This window comes from Homarus americanus, unplaced genomic scaffold, assembly GCF_018991925.1.
Source record: "Homarus americanus isolate GMGI-L3 unplaced genomic scaffold, GMGI_Hamer_2.0 scaffold57980, whole genome shotgun sequence".
Classification (NCBI taxonomy): domain Eukaryota; kingdom Metazoa; phylum Arthropoda; class Malacostraca; order Decapoda; family Nephropidae; genus Homarus; species Homarus americanus.
Window position 1 is genome coordinate 25,454,936 of NW_024716703.1, and position 25,301 is coordinate 25,480,236.

The 25,301-nt window shown below is 42.1% G+C and overlaps 1 protein-coding gene across 1 annotated transcript; it reads left to right on the forward strand.

The window, feature by feature from the left end:
• Positions 1–1,775: 1,775 nt before the first annotated feature.
• Positions 1,776–24,100, forward strand: LOC121858368. Its single transcript, XM_042354809.1, has 6 exons — positions 1,776–2,239; positions 16,722–16,890; positions 19,836–20,074; positions 20,525–20,622; positions 21,217–21,345; positions 21,538–24,100. The coding sequence occupies exons 1-6, from the start codon at positions 2,018–2,020 to the stop codon at positions 21,653–21,655; spliced, it is 975 nt and encodes a 324-aa protein (XP_042210743.1). The 5' UTR covers positions 1,776–2,017; the 3' UTR covers positions 21,656–24,100.
• Positions 24,101–25,301: the final 1,201 nt, after the last annotated feature.

The window sequence follows — 25,301 nt, forward strand, 5'->3', positions numbered from 1 at the left end:
GTTGTCTGAGCGTCCAATAACTTGATGACATAAACCATTGACTCCTCAGGCTTCTACGCCCTTGACAAAAAAAACCTATGACCCTTCAGGCTTGTACTCCCTTATCTCATGAGACACAAAGGCAAGCATGAACTTAGCATGCTTCCCAGATGGGCGCTTCTGCACTTCACCTTACACAGAATGTAGGGGGGTGCCCAATAAACTATAAAAAAAATGGTGGTGGAGCATGATAATGGTGGTGGAGCATGATGATGGTGGAGGAACTTGATAATGGTGGTGGACCATGATAATGGTGGCGGAACTTGATAATGGTGGTGGAGCATGATAATGGTGGAGGAGCATGATGATGGTGGAGGAGCATGATGATGGTGGAGGAACTTGATAATGGTGGTGGAGCATGATAATGGTGGTGGAGCATGATGATGGTGGAGGAACTTGATAATGGTGGTGGAGCATGATAATGGTGGTGGAGCATGATAATGGTGGTGGAGCATGATGATGGTGGAGGAACTTGATAATGGTGGTGGAGCATGATAATGGTGGAGGAACTTGATAATGGTGGTGGAGCATGATAATGGTGGTGGAGCATGATAATGGTGGTGGAGCATGATGATGGTGGAGGAACTTGATAATGGTGGTGGACCATGATAATGGTGGCGGAACTTGATAATGGTGGTGGAGCATGATAATGGTGGAGGAGCATGATGATGGTGGAGGAGCATGATGATGGTGGAGGAACTTGATAATGGTGGTGGAGCATGATAATGGTGGTGGAGCATGATGATGGTGGAGGAACTTGATAATGGTGGTGGAGCATGATAATGGTGGAGGAACTTGATAATGGTGGTGGAGCATGATAATGGTGGTGGAGCATGATGATGGTGGAGGAGCATGATGATGGTGGAGGAACTTGATAACACCAGTTGACGTAATCAAAACCATCTAGTCCGTCATCGTCCCCTGGTTCTTCCTTCTCGTACATGTTTACAGAGTTGAATAGCTCCATCATGTGTGGTGTTACATAGAAATATCTGCAAAATTTTCCTTGGAACTGGAGGTGTGAGCGAACACTAATAATTGCGTCCAACATTTCAGAAACGAGCCGATTTCGTAATTTGGTTTTGGCATAAGAACATAAGAATGGAGGAAACTGCAGCGGGCCTATTGGCCCATACACCCAACCCCTATCGCTCATATATCCAAATACCTATGTTTGAAGCTATCCAGCGTATTCGAGTTAATGATGATATTTGGTAACTCGTTCCACTCATCCACTATATTTCCAAACCAGTGTTTACCTATTTCGCGCCTAAATCTAAATTTGTCTAATTTAAAACCACTGTTACGAGTTCGCTCCTGGTTGGATAGTTTGAGTACCTTCGTAATGTCCCCTTTGTTTAGCCCTGACTTCCATTTATACACCTCTATCATATAGCCCCTCACTCTACGTCTCTCGAGGGAGTGCAAATTAAGATGCTTTAACCTGTCTCTGTACTCAAGGTTCCTAATGCCCGGGATTAGTCTTGTCATTCTCCTCTGATTAGGTGAGGTCATGACAAGGTGAGGTGCTAGACTTGTCTTCAAAATCCACTAGATGAAGAATTAATACGTGTCTTACAAAATTCGGCCAAATGGTTTGGCGTAATCATCTATTTTTCCAAGGCCAGGTAAATTTTTTACGGCCAAAGAAGATAAATTTGGCCGTGGAAGCGGCCATCTGGCAACCCTACAGCCAGCCAGGGTATATAAAAGCCAATGGGGGTTGAGCTGGTACCATCAGTTGAATCTCAGGGCTGGTACACGACACACGAGGTACTGCATCACTCATCTCTGCCCTGTGAATTATCAGCATTCTGGGTGACTTGTTTTTTTTTATCTGATACATTGCACTCCATTTTTATCAAGTATTGTTGGAAAAAGAACCGGAATAGACTTATTTTGATCCGTGAAGAAGTTTGTCAAGTTCTCCTTGAGAACTTGAAGAAGTCTCGTTGGGCCTTTTAGCACAACTCAAGATATGTCTGGCATTATCTTGAAAACATGGGTGATGCGGGCGACTGTGTGGGCGTGCTTGGCCACATATCTAGCCACAGGTGTTGTGGGCGCCGCAAGACACCACCACGATGATAGGTTATCCACGACCGACTCCTTCAATGACCTGTTGAACCGCCTGGAGACCTCCATAGACGAGAAGACTACGAGATTACAACGTGGTGTGACGGCAAGCTTCCCCTACCGGGTAAGTTAACAGTCTTAAAGCTTTACACTGGTAGGAAAAGAGTAAAGGAAGCTTGAGCTGGTGATTTACAGAAGCTTATTACTTGTGTGAGGGCCCACTAGTCATTCTACAACAAACTTTGAGGGATAAAATAATTTGGACTAACTAATAATGTCTTTGGCAAACATTATTAGTTATATTTTACTTTCTCTTCTCCCAACTATGCTCATTAAGCGTGTGGTTAAGGTTAGTACACAAAATATTCCCTCCCAGGATATTCTTGTTATATGTATGCCTGCGGTTTAGCAACTATGGTCTTTAAGTGTGTAAGTTAGTACATAGAATAATAACATAAACGTCAAGAACTTAAACTTTCACTTCACCGCCGCTTGTGACTTGCCGTCTCTGTCGGCCACGAATGTACTGACCAACTGTAGCTTAGTATGACTCCGAGTACGTACTGTTTACTATTAACTCATTCATCAAAGCTTTTCTTTCATTTAATTAGTCTATTATTAGTGACCTGTGTGCTTACTTAACTAGAATACTAATTTAAAAGACCTTAGTTAATTAAAGCAAGATTGTAATTTGATACCAGTGTAGACGTCGATGGTATGAAGTTATCAGATTGAATATTGATCTCCTTTTGTGCTTTTAATAGTATATTTTTTATGTTTTTTTTCCTTTGCTGTGTTAAATAATATCCTTCATATATATTTTTTATAGTTAGTTTAGGGTTATATAACTGCTATAATCTATCTATCTCGTTAGTACTTTGACCACACGAAGAAACATTATCGATACTGTACCATTAATTGTTGTTGATGCTCGCTAGACAGATTGTAAATTTGACTGTCCTCATTATCCGACACGAAATATTATGAAACTACTAAAATGCCTACAAGATTCACAAACACACACACGCACTCACACACACACACACACACACACGCACACCCAAATTCACTCAAAATGACACAAACAATTCGTAAGAGTTACTCATCGAACAACAAAAGAAAGCGTATGTTACAGTCGATCCATTTTCTTATCTCTCAACCTGTCAGACAGTGGACTGTTCTAACTGGCTCCCTCTGACTGTGTGTGTGATGAAGACTGATAACTGGAAGCATATCCCTAGACTGTGTGATGAGGGATAGATAACTGGGAGTATTTGTTTACCTGCAAAATACCGAAATAACTGATAATTGCGAGGAGAGACTTTTTTGAAGGTGGGGTTTTCGTGTTGTTAAAATATTACTGCGGTGACAACAAAAGTCTTCAAGCGTAATAAGGTTAAGTAATACACTAGTGCAACAACATTAAAAATTTATGGGTGATAGAACTCTCTGTGTATGTGGGCTTTTGACATTATTATTATTATTATTTATGTTATTTTCTATAAAAATGAATACACACAGATTCTCTCTCTCTCTCTCTCTCTCTCTCTCTCTCTCCCTCTCTCTCCCTCTCTCCCTCTCAGTTCATATTGGAGTCAACCATCGATAAGATCAGTCGCATAACTTGAATAGATGTCCTGATTTAATGGATAGACAGACAGACAGACACCGGTTAAAAAGGTGATGAACCGTAGAGTGAATTGTCTTGTTAACGAAAGTGAAAGAGTTATCTCGGATCACCTGAAGATTAGACCCCTCTGTTTATTTTACCTGGTGACTAAATACCCTATCGTTAACCTAACCTAACCTAACCCCCAGATATGGTTAGGGTGTGGAATCATCAGGTGAAATAAGCTAGGGAGGCTAATCTTCAGTTAATTCCTTATATTACTTTTGAAAATTACAGTTCATTAGGTGATTCTTAGAGCATAATAAATATTTACATTAATATTACAGTGTAAACAGAAAATAGTGTGTATGTGTGTCTGTCTGTCTGTCTGTGTGTGTGTGTCTGTGTGTGTGTGTGTGTGTGTTTGTCTGTGTGTGTGTGTGTGTGTGTGTCAGTATCTTGAGAGGATCACGTCGGACCACCGGGGTTACCTGTACACCTTCTGTAGCCATATTTGTACCTGTGTCGCCTGCTGCTGTGTGTGGGGGGGTTAGTTGGTGGAGGAGGGGGTAGTTGGTGGAGGAGGGGGTTGATGGTGGTGAAGGGGATTAGGGGGTGATAGTGGTGAAGGAGGAGTTAGAGGAGGGTAATGTAGTATGACAAGGGACCAGCATTCCTCCCCTCAGTAACTCACCTCATCCCCCCCCTCTCCTCCGTCCTGCCTCCTGATCCATTTCTAAGAACCTCTCCTTGAACAACCTTTAAGAACCCCCCCTTCCCTCTCCTCCTCCCTTCTCCCCCTCACCAAACTAGAACTTCCTTCCCCTCTCCCCTTGGACAAGCCTAACAGCCCCCTCCGCCTCCTTCCCTTACCCATTCATCCAACCCAGACCAACATCCTCTCTCTCTCTCTCTCTCAGATGAGGTAAGTAAGGCTTCCCACTACACGTCTGGAGGTCATTTTTAGCCTTTTTGTTTTAGGTGTGTAAGCGACGTAAACAGATGCGGTAGCTATACGGTTGATGAGTTATTAATGACGTGTTTAATGACTTGATGGTCTTATTTAATTGATTCTCTCTCTCTCTCTTACAAGGAACTAAAAAGAAAAGAAAAAAAAAAGAAAGGTGGTTTTGTCACTTCAACGCCTCCTAAGGGGTAATATAATGCTACCCAACTTCACATAAATGTCAGAAGAGTGATTATCACATTTTGTTTAAATGGATATATAAGCCTTTAGTGATAACATCTGCGGGCAAAAAGGTCGTAAATGAATCCTGACCCAGCTCCCAGCTTCTTAAAGCTGATTAAGTAGTGATTAAGTGGGGTTTTTCTAAGTTATGAGAAACGGAACGATGGGAGAATACTTATTATTATTATTATTAGTAGTAGTAGTAGTAGTAGTATTTTATTACTATTATTTTTTTTATTATTATTATTGTTGTTGTTGTTGTTATTAATAGTAGTAGTATTAAGTGGTTGCTTCTGAGCTTATGAAGAGAAGGTGGGGGGGAGGGGGGAGTTAGGATGACTGTAGTTATGGGTAGAGGGGGGGAAGAGTTAGATAGATAGGTAGATAGATAAGAAGCTATGGAAAGAGAGGAACATTCCCACGAGGTGACAAGTATGTTTATCATCTGACGGGGCGGGGCGGGGCGGGGCGGGGAGTAAACGAACCCTAAGCGTATGTTGCGTAATCCTCATACGCCATATATCTGTTTTAGTCTCTCCTTATCTCCGGGATCTTAAGCTGAGGGAGTGTGAGAGAGGGGGTGGGAGAGGGAATCAGTCTTAAAAAAACTTGACTAAAGAGAGAGAGGGAGAGATAGAGAGAGGGGAGGAGAGAAAATGAGAGATAGAGAGAGGGAAGGAGAGAGAGATAGAAAACAAGAGATATAGAGGTTACGATTAACAAATTTATTGGGAAATCTTCGAGAACAGTTCAGTCAGGTCTTGACACTGAGGGTGATGTCACTGTTCACTGCCACACAGGACAGAGGTTCATATACAGTAGAAATCATATTCTATTTGAGGACTAATCAGTGTGGCCTAGCAGCAAATTTTGGATAAGCAGCAAGACTGTTTTCAAGTACTCCTGATTTAATGTAGTAATTACAAAGTTCATGATACAATTAGCCAGGTGGCCTGAAGCCTTTGATAGTGTCACATTCAATAATATAGTGTTCACGTGTTAATCTTTAGAGGTTTATCACAAAGTTTACATGCTGTCTGTATTGTAGCCTAATTGGGGGAAGGACAGAGAGAGGGAAAAGAGAGGGCGAAGGAGAGAGACAGAGAAGGGGAAGAAGAGTCAGACAGAGAGAGGGACATTTACTTACTAGAACTGCGAGGTGTCGTCTTGAGAGGTGGCGGGCCAGGGAGAGTCAACCCAAGTACTTTATCTAGTGTGTTAATCACATTCCTTGTAGTGGTATGTATGTGAGGACAGTCTCTCTCTCTCTCTCTCTCTCTCTCTCTCTGTCCATTTAAAACACCACAACTAATTCCAGCTTAAATTTCTGTACCGCGATCATTTCTTCACAGACATAACAACAGTCAACAAATTTAATCGCCTTAGAAGTAGACAGAAGTGGGTGTGTGACTCTGACTCCACCCACTGTCTTCACTCACCCGTCTCCAACCCCCCCCTTCCGTGTCCACCCCCCCCCCCCCGAGGTCCTAGCAGCAATAGTTGTGATGGTGTTAGTGGCCGGTTCCTGCTGGTGCTGTGGCGCCATAGTGTCGCTCCATGTGCTTTCTCTGTCTCTCTGTCTCTCTCTGTCAACTTCTCTCTCTGTCTCTCTCAACAGTATATACCAGTTTTCCTGATATTATTGGTCTCTTAGCTCTCTCTCTCTAGTTTTCCTGATTTTCAAGAGTAAAATTATTAATATGATCAAAGGTTCCCAAGAAAGTATGTAGTGAAGTGATTGTTTATTGTTTATTCCATTATTGTTAGTCGAGGTTCCAATATTTTTTCCCCGGTGAGATTATACAGTCTTCCAAAAAAATTTCAATATGGTTTGAACTTTTTTGATCATCTTGATTTTTATTACGAATTGTTTTTGTTAATAAGGTTTTCTTTATTTTCTAGTTAGTTAAAAGTTCCACAAATTTCATAATATCGTGTGAGAGTGAAATGAGTTTAGTGTCGTGATCGTTTTAGAAGACTGTTCTCTTGTCTGGCTGTATACAGTCATGCACAGCTGTCAATTTATCACGTGCTCCAGAGTTTTCCTAACACGATCTTATACTTCAAAAGTTCTTAAGGTGAGTTTTCTGATGTTGTGTGATCTTTTTAGGCATTTTTTTTATTACTTATTGGGCACCCCCCTACATCCTTGTGTAAGGTGAAGCGCAGAAGCGTTTACAGAGCCCAACAGGGAAGCATGCTAAGTTCATGTTTGCTTTATGTCTCATGAGTCAAGGGCGTAGAAGCCCTTGACAGGTACCTACTTTGCTGCTAGGTGAACAGGGACCAAGGGAACTAGGAAGAGTATCCAAACAACTTCCTCTGGCCCGGGTATCGAACCCGTGACATCCCGCTTGCAAGGCAAGAGCGGTACCATTCTACCCACCGGCGCCCCTTTTTAGACATTTCTAGTTTACGTCAAGGGAAATTACTCACCCGAAAAGTGTTCCAGTGTTGTAAGTTTTGGAGAATTGTTTGTGTTTACTTTTATACACTTGATACTTCATGACTCAATCTTGCTGTGAGTTCCGAGAGTGACGTGGGTGAATGACGGCTCTTAAGAGGAGAGATACTCAATACTAAGGCGTGGTGTGTTCCTCTTAAATCGGGCACATCTCCTTAAAAGGGACAGTCGCCGTTAAAGGGCACGCCTCTATGTGAAGGAACACTATTCAATCATGTCAACCCTTGTCATTAAGTAGAACACTACCCGCTAATGAGGACGCTTGTTATTAAAGGACACGGGCTGGTACTATGGGCACCTGTCACTAAACGGGACACTCACCATCAAGTAAAACTTTAGCTGCTGAAATAAACCAGAATACAGTGACCTGGGGCCCGGGTACAGTGTCCTGGGGCCAGTGTACAGTTACCGGGTATAGTGATTTGGGGCCCGGGTACATGACCTGGGGCCCGGGTATAGTGACTTGAGACCCGGGTACATGACCTGGAGCTGGATTAAAGTGACCTGGGGTCCTGGTACAGTGACCTGGAACTGGAGTACAGTGACCTGGTGTCCGGGTACAGTGACCTAGGGTCGGGTACAGTGACCTGGGGTCCGGGTACAGTGACCTGGGGTCCGGGCACAGTGACCTGGGGTCCGGGTACAGTGACTTGAAGCTGGAGTACAGTGACCTGGTGTCCAGGTACAGTGACCTGGTGTCCGGGTACAGTGACCTGGAGCCGGAGTACAGTGACCTGGGGTCCGAGTACAGTGACCTGGAGCTGGAGTACAGTGACCTGGGGTCCGGGTACAGTGGCCTGGGGTCCGTACATTGACCTAGGATCCGGGTACAGTGACTGAGCCTGAGCTGGAGTTCAGTGACCTGGGGTCCTGGGTACAGTGACCTGGAACAGTGACCTGGGGTCCGGGTACAGTGACCTGAACTGGAGTAAAGTGACCTGGGGTTCGGGTACAGTGACCTGGAGCTGGAGTAAAGTGACCTGGGGTCCGGGTACAGTGACCTGGAGCTGGAGTACAGTGACCTGGGGTCCGGGTACAGTGACCTGGAACTGGAGTAAAGTGACCTGGGGTCCGGGTACAGTGACCTGGAGCCGGAGTTCAGTGACCTGGGGTTCGGGTACAGTGACCTGGAGCTGGGGTACAGTGACCTGGGTTCCGGGTACAGTGAATTGAGGCCAGGGTACATTACCTGGGCCCAGGTGCCGAACCACTGCCCAGGTACAGTGACTTAGGCACAGTGACCTGGGGCCCGGGTACATGACCTGGGGGTGGCTCAGTCTCTCTGGCGCCGACTGTTAGTAACTGGTGTGGCGTAGAGATATATTTAACTGACTTGATGGGGTAGGGGGCGGGGGGGAAGCTGTGGTGTGGGGTATAACTCAAAGCTCCACCTCCCCCCCGCCTCCCCCCCCTCCTCAACAAGCCCAGCGACCCCCATACCAAGCCCCCACTAAGCCCCCCCATCAAGTTGTAGTTCGTCTCCACCAACCCCCAGCAACAGCACTCTTGGTGTAGTTAATATCTCATGTGTATGTGACCAGCTGAGAATGTGTCTTGTTCTCTTACCTGTGTGTGTGTGTTAAATGTCACCTGTCTACCTGAGTGTGATTCATTCTATCTCACACACACACACACACACACACACACACACACCTATTAAACGCGTCAGCAGTGAAGTAATGTATATGCTGAAGAGTGGCTAAGGTTGAGACAGAAGGTCATTTACGAGGAGGAGGAGGAGGAGGGGGAAGGTTAGGTGCAGCCGGAGTAACAGCAGGGGGAGGAGGAGAGGGAGGCGCTGTAGAAGGACACATTCAACATACCTTTACATTCTCCGGGTATGTCCTCCTTCAAGAGTCGATTGTGAGAACGTATCTGACTGGTTGATGTACAGATTATTTATTCTATTCCACCTGATGGTTATACACCTTAATAAGTTGGATTAGTTACGTGTTTGATTAGAGTTAGGTTAGTGTTAGATTAGCGTTAGGGGTTAGACTAGGTTTAGGGAAGCATTACGTTAGATTAGGTTAGGTTTGTGGTAAGGTGATAATGCTACAGGGGCTATTCTTCACGTGATCCAAATAAGTTAATCTATTTCCTTATGAGAAGATCAACTTGTGCTTCAGTATTAACTAACATCTTCAACACGTCTCTGTAACTCTACCTTGATTTGTGCCTCTTCTTCTCGTCCCACTAATTCAGGGTCGTGTTGTTGCTGTGTGTGTGTGTGTGTGTGTGTGTGTGTGTGTGTGTGTGTGTGTGTGTGTTCTGGCTGTTGCAATACAAACTAAATCATTTGTCACATGAAGAGAGACAACCAACCTTTTCGTTTTTCCCTGGAGGATGATTATATACATCTACATAAACTATTCCTGGAAAAAAAATCCATTACTTTTTTCTCCAGGACGTAGTACGCTCGATTAGCTGTACCCAAACAACTCCTAGAAAAAAAAATGTCGGATTGGTTTTTATTTTTTTACTAGGAAGATTATGGACAAGGATACCGTGAACCTGTTATTTTTTTCCAAGGAAGATACACTATTGGTTACATCCTCACAAGTCGCCGTTCGTTTTGTAGGAAAAAATTAACAGCGGGTGTCTATTTTTATTCCCAAGACGAACACTACAAATGATTCACTGCATATGTTTAAGTCCTTGTTGATCCTGGGGATAACAAAACTAGTGGCGCCAGTCGACGGGTGGGAGGCGGTAGTGTTGTGAGAGAGAGAGAGAGAGAGAGAGAGAGAGACAGAGAGAGAGAGAGAGAGACAGAGAGAGAGAGAGAGAGAGAGAGAGAGAAGACACACAGAGAGAGAGAGAGAGTTTAATTGCTTTCTTCAAGATACGATACAAGAGTCGAAGAGGAACATGGCTCACACACGGATTCTGAGACTCTACTGAGATTAGATAAAATATTTTTAATCCTCACTAAAGATGATAAATAAACGAGAGGTAAGTACCCTCTTGGAAGTAATGTTGTGTTGCCTTTCTGCGTATCATGTGTTCAAGGTGACCACACACACACACACTCTAGGCACTGAGCATAAAAGCACCGCAGACAGTGATTATACATCTAGTCTCTGTGTATTAATGACATACCATATTGACAAGTCCTATCACTCTTCCTTACACTCCCCCTCCCTCTCCCCCCTCCCCTCTCCCCCTCTTATGGAGGGAGAGAAAGAGGCTAGTGTAACATGTGATGGGGTGTTGGAACAGCACAGGATAGATGAGAGACGAGGTCTGTCTAGATTTCAAATTGAGTCCTCTCTCTCTCTCTCTCTCTCTCTCTCTCTCTCTCTTGACTATTGAGCCTTTATCGCCTTCTGTTTGGATTAGATAATGTGACAAGTGAATATGGATGCTCTGATTGGTTCACTGGTTTGTTTTATGACGGCAATTTGTTACGCCGATGTGTCCTGATTGGTTCACTGGTTTGTTTTTATGACGTAATTTGTTATAGGTGTGTCCTGATTGGTTCACGTATTTGTTTTTATGACGTAATTTGTTATAGGTGTGTCCTGATTGGTTCACGTATTTGTTTTTATGACGTAATTTGTTATAGGTGTGTCCTGATTGGTTCACGTATTTGTTTTTATGACGTAATTTGTTATAGGTGTGTCCTGATTGGTTCACGTATTTGTTTTTATGACGTAATTTGTTATAGGTGTGTCCTGATTGGTTCACGTATTTGTTTTTATGACGTAATTGGTTATGGGTGTCTCCTGATTGGTTCAACCCTAATGTGATGACGCGTATGGTCTCTGAATTTGTTTTTTGAGTGTGACGTCATTAAGAATATGCACTGTGATTGGTGTATCCAAATGTGTTTCTTGTAAGCTGAGAATGAATGTTTTTTATTATGGAAAGAGATGAAGAAAACGTACTCTCTCTCTCTCTCTCTCTCTCTCTCTCTCTCTCTCTCTCTACACACACACATACAAGGCGTCTTTGTAAAGCAAAAGTCTTCTTGCTCATAATGGAAAAAGTGTGGGTGAGAACCAGTTTATTTGGCCACCTCACAATAACAACATTAATCTGTACATCACAACACATCACAACACATCACAACACATTACAACACATTACAACACATCACAGCATAACATACAACAAACCTAACTTAACCTAAACCTTTTCAGAATAAGAACCAAACCTAATTCACACAGTTCAGTCTATGTTAAGCCTTATAACAGAGTTGTTTACGTATAAGTCTGGTGGATCATTTGCATATGTTTACTGTGACGAAGAAGTGATCAGGGTTGTGAACTATATTTAGGTTGTTGATAAAGTCTGTGTTCTGTTTATTGTTAAAGATCATATGAATAAATGGTGTTAACGTGTGTGTGTGTGTGTGTGTTGGTGTGTGTGTGGGTGTGTGTGTGTGTGTTGGTGTGTGTGTGTTGGTAACTTTAGTAAACTTGTGTAAGAGTCAATGAAAGGCAACACCTCAATAGTACCTGGGGAATTTAACAAGCAAACATGACTGTCTGCCCTCCTCTCTCTCCCCCTCTCCCCCTCCCCTCCTCTCCTCATTCCCTTCTCGTTGTTTCCATATAAGGGAGAGAGAGGGAGGGAAGGGGGGTCTGCCTGCCTCTCGCTAGTACAGCTTCTCAGTCTGGTACCCGACTCTAATTTCAGTTATTCAGTTGAGTTCGTCGGTCGACCTTGATGTAAGTATTATTGAAACTGAAGTTGTGACACGTGATGCTCCCTCCCTCCTTCCATCTTCCCCTCCATCCATCCTTCTACTGTACTCCTCCCTCATATTCCATCCCTTCCTCGTCTTAACTCCCTCCCCCCCCCCTCCTGACACCCTCTTCTCCGGCGTCCCTCCCTCTTCCCGCATTTTCCTCCTCCTCTCCCTTGACGCCAGCCAGCCACAGTGGCCTCAGGGCAGGTCACCGGGTCACCCTTGAGCAGGATGTTACCCAGAAGAGACCGTCATGTCTAACACAACCTAACCTAACCCAAAACTAATTTATTATAATCCTAAGTAAACAGGAAACTACTTAATATGTAGTTATAATAATCAACAGGAAAAAAAAACCCATCTTAAAAAATAAATATATAAGCGTTTAAGAGGAAGACGCGCGCCAGACAATGAACATAAACATCAAAGGACCCGGAGTATAAATGAACTAATGAGTATATTTCCCTTGTAAGAAATTCATGTCATAATTTCACGTCTGTAGAGGTTACTTTAATGTGTAAGTATAAGTTAAGCGTTTATGTTTTTTTTTTGCTTTATTTTGTTTATGTTTTTTGTTGTGGTTTTTTTTACATTCAGGATCCCTTATGTTTACAGGGTGTTGATGGGTGTTATAATTTTTCTTAATGTGTTTTTGTTGTCGTGTGTTACAAAGGGTGACTCTCTCTCTCTCTCTCTCTCTCTCTCTCTCTCTCTCTCTCTCTCTCTCTCTCTCTCTCTCTCTCTCTCTCTCACCCTCGATCATAAGCTCCCAGCCAATCTATTGACGAAAGTTCTTTACAAGGAAACGCCAACCAAACTAATTCCTCAACCACACCACCACCACCTAGACCACACCCTCGACCAGACCACCATCACCTAGACCACACCCTCGACCAGACCACCATCACCCAGACTAAACCACACCCTCAACCAGACCATGTTTTGTTTTTTTGTCTCTCGACCACCCAACACCACATCCCCCCACCCCCAGATACCGTGTCAAAACAATTTCAGTAGACAAGACTAGGGTGGCCCACTAATGCTGTGACCCTTAGCACCCACTTAGCTTCCCCTTATCTCCCCCTGCACCCACCGCCCCCTTATCTATTACAAATACTTTTTCTCTCTCTCTCTCTCTCTCTTCGTCTCCTCTTGCCACTTGGAGGATCAGAAAATTATACACGACTCATACACAACTTGTATAGTAAAACGGGTTAAGTTTGCCGCTTAGTCTTGTATAAAGGGGTGCACAATAAACTAGCCTCACCCTCCCCTCTTTCCTCAACCCCCTCCCCCCTTCCCCTCTTCCACCCTCGTTTTGGATAAATTTGAATTGGGAATGTGGTTAAGTTAGGTTAGGTTGCGTTTGGTTAGGTTAGGTTAGGTTAGGTTAGGTTAACACTGAGCAAGAAGTCCCTTTTCGAGTCTTATATCTGAGTATAAGAATAATTAGTTTCACCTTTACCTGTAGACTCAATCGTGTGTCAGGTGATGCACTATGGCCTGGCTTCAATCCTCCGGTCCATCCTGTATCGTAAGTCATGTCGTACCGTGTGTGTGTGTGTGTGTGTGTGTGTGTGTGTGTGTGTGTACTGTCGAGGAGTACAGCAATGTACATGTAAAGTAGGTTACTAAGGCCCTGCTTTAGTACACAAACACACACAAATACACACACACACACACACACACACACACACACACACACTTCATGGAAAGACTCCCCTTGGGTAAACTTAATCGTCTCCCTCACCTCCCCACGTGGACAAGGACGACTGTGAGAGAAGTGAAGAAGAGGGGGAGGAAGGGGAGAAAGAGGGGGAGAGAGAAAGAGAGAGGGAGGAGGATTGTGTTAATGTGTGTTTCTAAGTGAAAATTTGCGTTTGAGGATGTATCTTCATGTGTCTCTGTGTGTGTGTGTGTGTGTGTGTGTGTGTGTGTGTGTGCGTGTGTGTGTGTGTGTACAGTAATAGTTGTATAACACCGTGTTACCACCCCTGAGTCCTTGCCTCGACCTTCCATTAAAAGTAATTACTCCAAAAAATTCAAAAAAAAAAGAATCGTCTCCTGCACTCACGAACTAACCTAACCAAACCAAACCTAACTACCAAACCAAACCTAACCAAGCCAAACCTAACCTAACCAAACCAAACCTAACCTAACCTAACCTAACCAAACCAACCAAACCAAACCCTAGCAAACCTAACCAAACCTAACCAAACCTAACCAAACCTAACCAAACCCAAACCCTAACCAAACCTAGCAAACCTAACCCTAACCAAACCAACCAAACCAAACCAAGCCAAACCAAACCTAACCAAACCAAACCAACCAAACCTAACCAAACCAAACCTAACCAAACCTAACCCAACCAAACCTAACCAAACCTAACCTAGCAAACCCTACCAAACTAACAAGCCAAACCTAACCAAACCTAGCAAACCTAACCAAACCAAACTAACCAAACCTAACCAAACCAAACCTAACCAAACCAAACCTAACCTAACCTAACCTAACCAAACCTAACCAAACCAAACCTAACCTAACCTAACCTAACCCTACCTACCAAACCTACCAAACCTAACCAAACCAAACCCTAACCTAAACACACACAAATAAAACCCTTAAACATCGTACATCGGCAACATCAAAGGTGCACTAAAGACCATAAACAAACATTTAACGTTGGTCTTTCATCTTATTTCCTCACGATAATACAAGCTGTAAATAATGAAAGAAGGGTTGTACTATTTCCTGGTTTTTTATACTACTACTACTCTCTCTCTCTCTCTCCCCTCTCTCTCTCCTCTCTCTCTCTCTCTCTCTCTCTCTCTCTCTCTCTCCAGGGATAATTATGAGTCATCCAAGTAAAAATATTAACCCGACCTTCGCCCCATCGTTAACTATGTCTGGGTCAACCACAAACTAATGACTCTTGTTAGTGAAAAATAATGTAGTTACCGCTAAAGTCTGCCTCATGTCGTCGTTTTCTTCAACACTCGAGAAAAACTTTGTGTGTTTTCATTGCCATGGTAACAGTTAGGAGCTTATCACACGCTAATCACACCCTCAGAGTTGACTTCATATCCTCAAACCTGTTCTGGTGTTACTTTATGGACACACACACACACATACACACACACACACACACACACACACACACACACACACACACACACACACACACACACACACACACACACACACACACACACATACACACACACACATACATACATACAGGAACTAATACCCTATAGTGTAGTTGTTTGCAAAGTTAAAAATGGAATCTCTCTCTCTCTCTCTCTCTCTCCAATTTAATGACCTGCCATCAATGGAGCCTTATAACTCGTAAGACTTCCAGGTATTATATATGAAAGTGTTGGATAGATAGATATGCAAAGTCGCTCTCCAAATTTACGTTGATTCAGCATGTATTTAAACAAGTCAGGTGTACAAACAATGGTAAAGCAATAAGACTCCAGTACTCCACCCAGGGTAACCTAACAAAGTCGTTTAAGATACATTTCTCTTATGACACAATTCCATAATATAGTACAGTGGTCGCAGTAGTAATAGTAGTTGCAATAGTACCCGCGGTAGCTTTAGTGTCTGTAGTAATAGTAATGGAATTAGTCGTAATGTTGCCTATTGTTAGTGGCAGTGCTATTAGTACAGCAGTAGTGAGTCTGCAGGAGGCTGACGAAGTAAGGGATCTAACAGCAAATATACTGAAGGAAATCTGCCACGACGTCATGGTGGAACCGCCCCTCCTTCCATTGGACGGTGAGAACCTCCGTCACAGGACTTCAAACACATCCAACTATGCCCGTGTGGACGTCAGTGCTCGAGGATTCTGGACGCGGGAACAGCGAGCCTTTGAGATCAGGATATTCGACCCCATGGCCGCATGTCACCGTAACTTAGCTCTTGAGGCTGCACACAAGAGGAACGAGAATGACAAGAACAGGGCACAGCTTTACCTCTCTGGTGTTCACAACCTCTGGTGGGATGGGACCAAGTGCAAGATGTTCCTACGCAAGGTTGGCCGAGGTGTATATGAACAGAAGCAGCAGCCCAGAAGTTATGCTACAGCCGGATTGAGATGTCGACTGTCCTTCTCTCTCCTTAGGTCTGGATTGCTCTGCCTCAGGGAACAGATCACATGCCCCAAAGCCGACAACGGTCGCAGATATCGACTATGAGGCACCAGTCACTGAACACCGCATAGATCTGCGGCTCAACTAACTCAACACAGCTTGGGTAGTTACTTATGTATTAGGATATTTAATATTAAGATAATAAAATGGTGGCGAAGGTGTGGCTATTGGGGGAGTCTGGAGGCCACGTTTAGCGTAATTGTAAAAAAAAAAATGTAGTGGTGATAGTAGGAACAACAGATAAGGCGTCAGACATCAACAAACAGTGAACATATAGTAACAAACAACATAGATAAACAAACTAGTCCCCAACAATATAAAATAACAAACAACATCGCGTGCACTTACGAGTCTCCAGGGTGAGGGACCAGAGGCTAAGCAACTGAATTAATAACATAATACACACACAGTTATGAGTCTTGTAAACAAAGTGAATTATGTCGCAGCAGTGAGGTTGGTGCGCTAAATACTGATGGTTTCTTTACTTACAGACGGATGTGGAGGCTTCAGGCGTGGAGGTGGAGGGCCCGACCATCGTCCAGGATGGGTCGTGGGAGGAGGAGGAGATGACGATGGCGGAAGATACGAAGGACTATGTCAACGCCGCCCCTTGGACACGTCAGAGACCCTCATCAGGTCTCACCTTGGCTCAGCATGATCGTGAGTTGGGGAGCTTTTCAAATGGGCCCTAACCTAACCTAACCTACACTAACCTAATTTAATCTAACATAACGTAACCTGTGTGTGTGTGTGTGTGTGTGTGTGTGTGTGTGTGTGTGTGTGTCTGTTTTGACTATCTTTAAGTGCAAAGTTATATTTGTTTGTGTGTACTGATGAAGTTGTGGTTTCGTGTACACATGTCAAAGTGTTTATGCAGGTGTGTGTGTGTGTGTGTGTGTGTGTGTGTGTGTGTGTGTGTGTATGTTTGTTTATGGAAAGATATGAATGTATTTCCACACCACCACCATCACCTCCTCCTCACCAGTCTCTCACAGTTGATTGGTATGGTTAGGTTAGGTTAAGTATGCTTAGGTTAGGTTAGATTAGGTTAGATTAGATTAGGTTAGGTTAGTTTAGGTTAGATTAGGTTAGGTTAGTTAGCTTTTTCAATTCCCATTACAACTTCTCCTGACGGCGGTGTGGTCGAGAAGGTCTCATATTGACTCTAGATCAACGTGTAGTGGGTTTTTTTTTTGCTGGGGAGGATCTGTGTGTGGTGGTCAGAGAGAGAGAGTTAGAAGAGAGAGAGAGAGAGAGAGAGGAGATTAGAGAGAGAGAAAGAAGAGAGAGAGAGAGACAGAGAGTTAGGAAAGAAAAGCGGAAGATAAAGACAGTCAGACATTACTAAATACCAAATAACACCAAATTCTACTCAGCTTGTCACTGGCGATAATCAGAGTGCTGCCCCCATACGCCTAAGAGTTTAATGTTACGGTACACACACACTCTCTCTCTCTCCGGAAGCAAGTGTGAGCTGCCAATATAAACAAGGAACACTTTTAAGTTATTTTCTTTCGTTTTTCTTGGCTACTATTGTTATGTTTTCTGAAGATGGAAATAAAAGAGTTTATTATTATTATTATTATCAAGAATTAAAGACAGACAGACAGAGATAGATAGATATTAGCAAATGGAAGAGAGAGAGATAGATAGAAAGAGAGAGAGAGAGAGAGAGAGAGAGAGAGAGAGAGAGAGAGTCCTTTATTACAGCCACCTTAAGAGAACACATTATGATATTTAGTTGGTAAGTACACATGGAGCTGACAGATACAATGGCAGGCTGTTAGTAGAGTATAAACTGCACAGCCCAAAGAAACCATTAGAGTCTTATTGTTTGGGTTTGGGCACGGTAGGGTAGGGTAGAGGGTAGGGTAGGGTAGGGTAGGTTTGGTTAGGTTACAGACTCTCTCTCTCTCTCTCTCTCTCTCTCTCTCTCTCTCTCCGGTGTTTGCCTCTTTACGTCGCCTCACATAACAAGAGACCCGTCGCCTATTGTCTGAACAACCTTAACACTGTGGCACCAAGACTGTTTACTTCGAGGTCCGTGCCAGAGTGCCAATTAGCTGGTGTTAATACTGTATAAGTGTGACACCAATGGGGACCTACACGCTAGAAGCATATTTTTTTTTTTTTTTTTTAGTTTCTCATATTTTTTTCCTCCTGTAATGTTTTTTTCAATTTCCTCTCTCTCTCTCTCTCTCCTCCAGACAGCCTAACACTTGAACTATCTATACCACGCGGGGCACAGAGATACGTGTCAGTCTCTGTCCTTCACACTTGACCCTCTTTGACCTCTCACCCCTCCCTTGTTGACCTTCTTCCCTCACTATCTGCGTATTACCATGTTTAGAATCCTTAGCGGTTCCTCCTCTTACTTCCCTCCTGTCTAAAAGAGAGCTCAGGTTCTCAACTGGTTCAGCCATGTTAATATTGTGTTTTTCTGGATAAATAAACTGTTTCAATTCAATTCAATTCCTTTATTCCCTCCCTCCATCCCTCTCTCCCTTCCTCCCTCCCTCCCGCCCTTCCTCCCTCTCCCTCCGGCTTGGGGTCGAATCTACATTTTAATCCTTCCATCTCACTAATAGCAGCTTCTCTCCCCTCCCCTCGTTTGTCATTACTCCCTCCCTCTCCCTCCCTCCCTCCTCCCCCCACCCCTCTTCTCTTCTCCCCAACTTCCTTCCATCATCTTCCTCCACCTCCTCTTTGCCTTTCTTAATTCTCCCCCCAACCCTCACCTCCTCACCCCCTCACCCCTCACCCCCAGTGCTGGCGCCAACGAGGGGAAGTGACTTCTCCTTAACTTACGCACATTTGATTTACGACACTTATTTTTTTTTTGTTCCTTGGCGAGCCGTGTGGGGGCGTTGAGATGGGGCGTGAAGGCGTTCATTATGGCGTAGAGGCATCCAGGGTGGCATGGAAGCGTTTATAGTAGCGTGGGAGCGTTCATAGTGGTGTAGTGGCGTTCATTTTCTTTCTACTTATCTATCTACCTCAAGAAATTTTCATTGTAAAATTATCTTAAACACCTCTCTCTCTCTCTCTCTCTCTCTCTCTTTCTCTCTCTCTCTCTCTGGTGGTGCCGGAGTGAGACTCGGGTCACCCAAAATATTGACTCTCTTTTTTTTCATTGTTACTGTAAGTCTCTACCAGCTGTACCCTGTTATAACTTACAACACAGCCTTGCCTTTTTTTTAATGTCCCTTATTGGCTCTCACAGCATGACGTCACACCGTAGTTACGAATCAGTGGCTCTCACAGCATGACGTCACACCGTAGTTACGAATCAGACTAAAGAACTGAGGATTACCTGATGATTCGCCCCTCCCCCAGCTTATTTTACCTGATGATTAACCTAACCCGCATTGCTAACATTAGGAAGGTTAATCTTGAGGTGAAATAAATTAGGGTATCTAATCTACAAGTAATCCAAATAGGAATTGATTTACAAATATTTTTTTTAAAACCCCACAAAAACATTCATAACAAAATCGCAAAAAACAGACCAAGTGGTTAAGGAATAAATAAATAAATAATCTTATATTCTATTTAATATATAAAATGATCATATTATTTTCTAACATTTTTAAATTCTTCCACAGTTCAGATGATAAAGCTTGCCTCAGAGAACGCTCGATGGGTTAAATCGAGTGGGAAGTGTGAGGTGCCGCTTCGCTTGTGTGTGACTGTCAACTCAGAAGACTTGGGACCCAGCGCAAAGTACTGGCCTCGCTGTGCTCTCCTCCACCGTTGTTCTGACGTGACCGGCTGTTGCAACTCTCCCGAAATGACTTGTGCTGCTGCCGAGTCAGAGAACGTACAGCTTTATTTCTATGTGTTTGTGAGTAATGTTTAGTTTTTGTTGTGTGTTTGTGAGAGGTGTCGTGTGTTTGTGAGGGGTGCTGTGTGTTTGAGAGAGGTGTCGTGTGTTTGTGAGAGGTGTTGTGTGTTTGTGAGAGGTGTTGTGTGTTTGTGAGAGGTGTTGTGTGTTTGTGAGAGGTGTTGTGTGTTTGTATGCCTGGTAGTATTAGTTTGAGTAGTGTTCATTGTCTCTTTGAGTGTTCATGAATAAGGTTAGGTTAGATTAAATTCGGTTAAGTTAGGTCAGGTTAATTTAAAGGTAAAATAAACTAGGAGGGCTAATCTTCATGTGATTCTGCTAAAATACTAATAGTTCACCATTGGTTGTGTCAAAAGCTCTCATGAATAAATATCCCTCACGTATAAAAACATTCATCAGTCGGGACTCAACAGACAAACTCATCTAACCTTTGACCTCTGACCTCTCCAGCACGCAGGTCGAGCTGGGGTGCAGATGATGACCTTCGCCAATAACACGCGATGTTCCTGTCAGCCTCGTTCAATCACCACCAACCTTCCCGCCAGTGGGTGAGTTTTTTTTCAATCTTTTTTATGTTTATCTACATTTGACCAATGAGGAGTGAGTTTTCATTCTTGTGTTTTTACTTTCAACCCAATTGACCAATCAGGAGTGAATTTTCATTCTTGTGTTTTTACTTCCAACCCAATTGACCAATCAGGAGTGAGTTTTCATTCTTGTGTTTATACTTTCAACCCAATAGACTAATCAGGAGAGAGTTTTCATTCTTGTGTTTTTACTTTCAACCCAATAGACCTATCAGGAGAGAGTTTTCATTCTTGTGTTTTTACTTTCAACCCAATAGACCAATCAGGAGAGAGTTTTCATTCTTGTGTTTTAACTTTCAACCCAATAGACCAATCAGGAGTGAGTTTTCAGTCTTGTGTTTAAACCTAACTTTATCCACCTCAAGCTTAAAACATCTTAACGCTACTCGGGGGGATTAGATTGAGGTAAATTAGATTAGCAATAAGGAAGGTTTTACTAAGGTGAAGTAAGTTAAGCTGGGGAGGCTAATCTTCAAGTGATCTTATTTCTCATGTTAATTTGACTGTTACTTTATATCTCAGTCGTGCTCACATTGGTGTTGTTATGACCTACAGGTGTAAATGTCCTCGTCACTACACGGCAGAGCTGAGAAATGGTCAGTGTATGTGTGAGTGTGGGAAGGGCAAGTCCAAGTGTCGACGGCTCTATAAAGGACGCCGCTACTTCTCCTCCAGCGACATCAGGTGAGACTGTCTTTACTTCCTACAAAATAAAAGGATTCACAATTCATAATGTGTGTGTACGTGTGTGTTAAATGATAAATATATAAAAAATAATGTTGAAATGCAATATTAATTTTCACCCAGAGATTTTGAAAGGCGGCGATTCGATGGTAAATTCGTGACGTTATAATGTAATCATGTTGTTACCTTCAGCTGTGTGTCACGTGGGGAGTGTTCTACGCCCACCTGTGAATTCGGCCCCTTCCTGCTGAAGTTGAAACGTTGTACCAAACGGCGGGAAAGGGAAAGCTACACCATTGCCAGGAAGTAGACGGTACATTAACACTTAGCCTATCTACCCTACTGTGCTGTTAACGCTGACTGGAGAAAGTTACCAGGGAATGTGTCACCATAATATTATTTAAAGTGAAAGCTTCAGTAAACAAAAATTGTTTTTATAGACTACACTTCCCCGTAAAGAAAACGGTAATTTCTACATGCATGTGAAAAAATAGAGTACTATACAACTTCATATCTCAAACTAATAATATCTGGACAGTAACTTGTTAGGTTTTCTGTATAAGTGGGGTTTTTAATGGTTTTATTGTGTTATAAGAAAGCGAATTAATAATATAAATTCTTGTAGAAAAAACAGTACTGTACTGGAACTCTTGTAACATAAATAGTGATTTGAGACTCCCTTAACCACACAAGTTCATTAAGCATAAATATTGTAGAAAATATTCACAACCCTAGTTTTACCTCCAACAATTGTTAAGTGAACGAATCTAGTTAAGATAGAATTCACAGTGTAGTTTTGATGTCCTTTAGCTTCTATTATATTTTTATGTACAACTATATTAGAACAGCTACGTGCCCCATTACATCATCTGGCACAAGGTACAGTAGTTTCATCCCACGAACATGTGTACAGTACAGTATAAAATTCCTTCGTTTAAAAAGTCGATCCAATGTCATAACGATCACATGTACAGTGTTTGTATAGATATTATTGTTAGACACATTTTCAGGACTTTGTTTTTGAAGAGTTTGCAGTGATAAATATGGATATATTTTCTCAGAAGCTGAAGAGAAAATGATAGTGTTCAAACAAATTTCAGGCGGAAACAAAAATGAATAAGGGTGTAAAGTAAGAGTACCTAACTGAATCGACTATAATTTTGGATGCTAAATTTGTAGCGGCGGGGGGGGGGGGGTATTGATAAATAGATTTACAGTATTGTACTATATTCAGGTATTGCATTAAAAATTTTGTTCTAAACATCACAAACCAAATTGAAAATGATCCACTTTTTATTCGCCCTAATTATTTGTTCCGTTGAATACAATAGAACCCATAAGCCTAGCCTTCGCCACGCTACTGTACTACCAAAGTGTTTCTCAAGTTACTGTTTCTATACTGTACAGTATGTTCTGATAGAAAACCTGGGTGATGGTGGCCTACCGTGAGTACTGTAGATTATAAAGTAACATGAGGTTAATTATTTTTATTTGCATTATACCATTTGTGTGTAAATGACATTACCACTGATAAGTAAAGAATTGGTTTGGTCACAGAATGTATTTGAGTGCAGGTGACCGATCCAAGATATACTGTATATTTGTACCATATTAGTTTTGTGATGATAGACATGCCATGTGTTTTGTGCTCTACATTATTGTCTACAGCGCCTGTATTAGCTCACGTTTCTCGTGTAACAGGTCTGCATTAGACAGTAGTAATATACAGTGTAATAATAATGTTAGGTTGTTGTGTGGGAAGTGGGCTCAAGTTTTCTCATCTTTCCTCTCAAGGAGAAAACAAATTTTTCATGTACAAATCTTAATGTAAGCTTTTTCTTCCCTACCATGAATTTTGCCTAGAAAGTAAGTTGAACCAACATGGAGACTTGTGTGCAGTGTGTTACTTGTGCCTTAACTTAATGTATTATGAGATGGTTACAGCTGTCAAAGAATTCTACATACACCATCACGAACTGAATGTTGAAAACTTTTAAGTGAATGTAGATCAGGGGTACATTGTTAGTAGTTTTACCCGATAGCCTACTGAAGTTAACAAATTATCCTCTTATAACAGGTTGTCTAAAGCTTTCATAGTTGGCATTAACCGCTGTATCAGCCTTACTATGTTAACACTATAAAATAAAGACCGCCATCTGTAGATGGGTGAAGAAAAGTTAAGGATGTACGACTGCATCCCGAAAAATAAGTTTCTTCGCGGCTCTACTAGCTCCAGGCTGACGGGCACCTGTTAATGCCAAGCCCGGAGATAAAATAGGTGTATCCTATTTCCTTGTACTAGTGTTACTGTAAGTAGTGACCCTTCTCTCAAGCAACACACAGCGGTCTGTTCTAACGGGATAGTACAGTAATTCTTGTATATTTTCTAAGAATTTAAACATAATCTTATATTTGTAAAGACACTATAACGAAGTTAAGCATATCTAATTATCGCTGAAACTTGTTTGAATCCAGAAATGGAATCCAAACGTCGTTTAATTTATAAAATATCTATATCAGCTTAATTAAAGCTGATTAAATAGATTTATATTTCCAACCTCTTGGAAACTACCTAATGTAAATCATTAAGTTAACAAAAATAAAAATATAAATATAAATTACGGTAGTTTTATAAAGGTATTTTAAAACATTTAATTTATTTACAGTATCTTCATACACGTTCGGCTCAGATTTAATTTGTTATATCCCAATTCAGTTGCTTATGATGTCACAACGTTTAATAAATTATATTATACAACTTGGTCTTTTTGTAACCTTTGATGTCCCTTTAAAAAGCATTAATGAGATATTCACGTATACCTGTGTGTGAGTAAATGGTGTTTAATAGTTTCAACATACAGTAGGTACATACATTATTAGGAGTGGTATGTGGGAGGAGGATAGTTTTATGTATCAGTAGAATGTATTGCTGGGTGTATGTAGTAAGGCTGTGGATGTATGTATACGATATAGAGGTGAGTGTACAGGTTTTTTTCATATTGATGACTTAACCAAAACTATCCTTACAGTGTCACGTTTGGTTGGTTTGTGTGGTTTGCATTTATGAATTATTTCCATATTGGATCTTTTCTCGTTTCCCTTGACATATTTGTATTTTATGAATTCACATCGACATATCAGTGAAGGACATGTAAAAAAAAATTAATAACCCGAATTATGGAATTAAACAATGTATTTATTAATTTAACTATGACTTCATCGATGCAAGTGGATACTATATTGACTTGTGTACTGTACAAGACGGATATCTCATCAAAGACTCCTTAACAAATTACAATATTGGGAGATTCATGAGAAAAAGGTGATTCTAAGTGTCGAGGAAATTCTTGAGTCTTCACCAATTCCTTTTCTCCAGTGGTCAGCCGGTCAAGTGGTCCTTCTGTTATTGCCGTCTGATCGTAAGTTCATTCACGTCTGTCAGGATCTTGAGTGTACTGTATACACTTGACAGTCACACCCACCAGCTTGTCTTCACCTGTGTTGTACGGTATTGCTGTGGTGGATCATTTGATGATTAGGCACCCAGTTTATTTCCCTTTAAGTTAACCACGCTAACGTAACCTAAAATAACTGGGTTAGATTAGGTTAGTAACTTAACCAAACCTAACTTAATTCAACTCAACCCCCAGATACTCACATGAGATAAGCTAAAGCTACTGTCTTCCTGGGATGCCAATTAAGAGTATATCTGCTCCGTCTGCATGATGATGATATCGATATCTACAAAGTTTTGCTTATAGACTGAGTGACCATTTTATTTATTGTATTGAGAGCTACAAATAATTATATTTTCTGAAGCAGGAAGAGTTGGTTGTTGGGTTATATTAAAATTAGAACAAGTAAAGAATGTTCTTGCCAGAACTGAGAGGAAATTGCAAACACACAATTATGGCGGTGGGTTATGCTGAGGCTGGAGAACACACATATCTATGAAA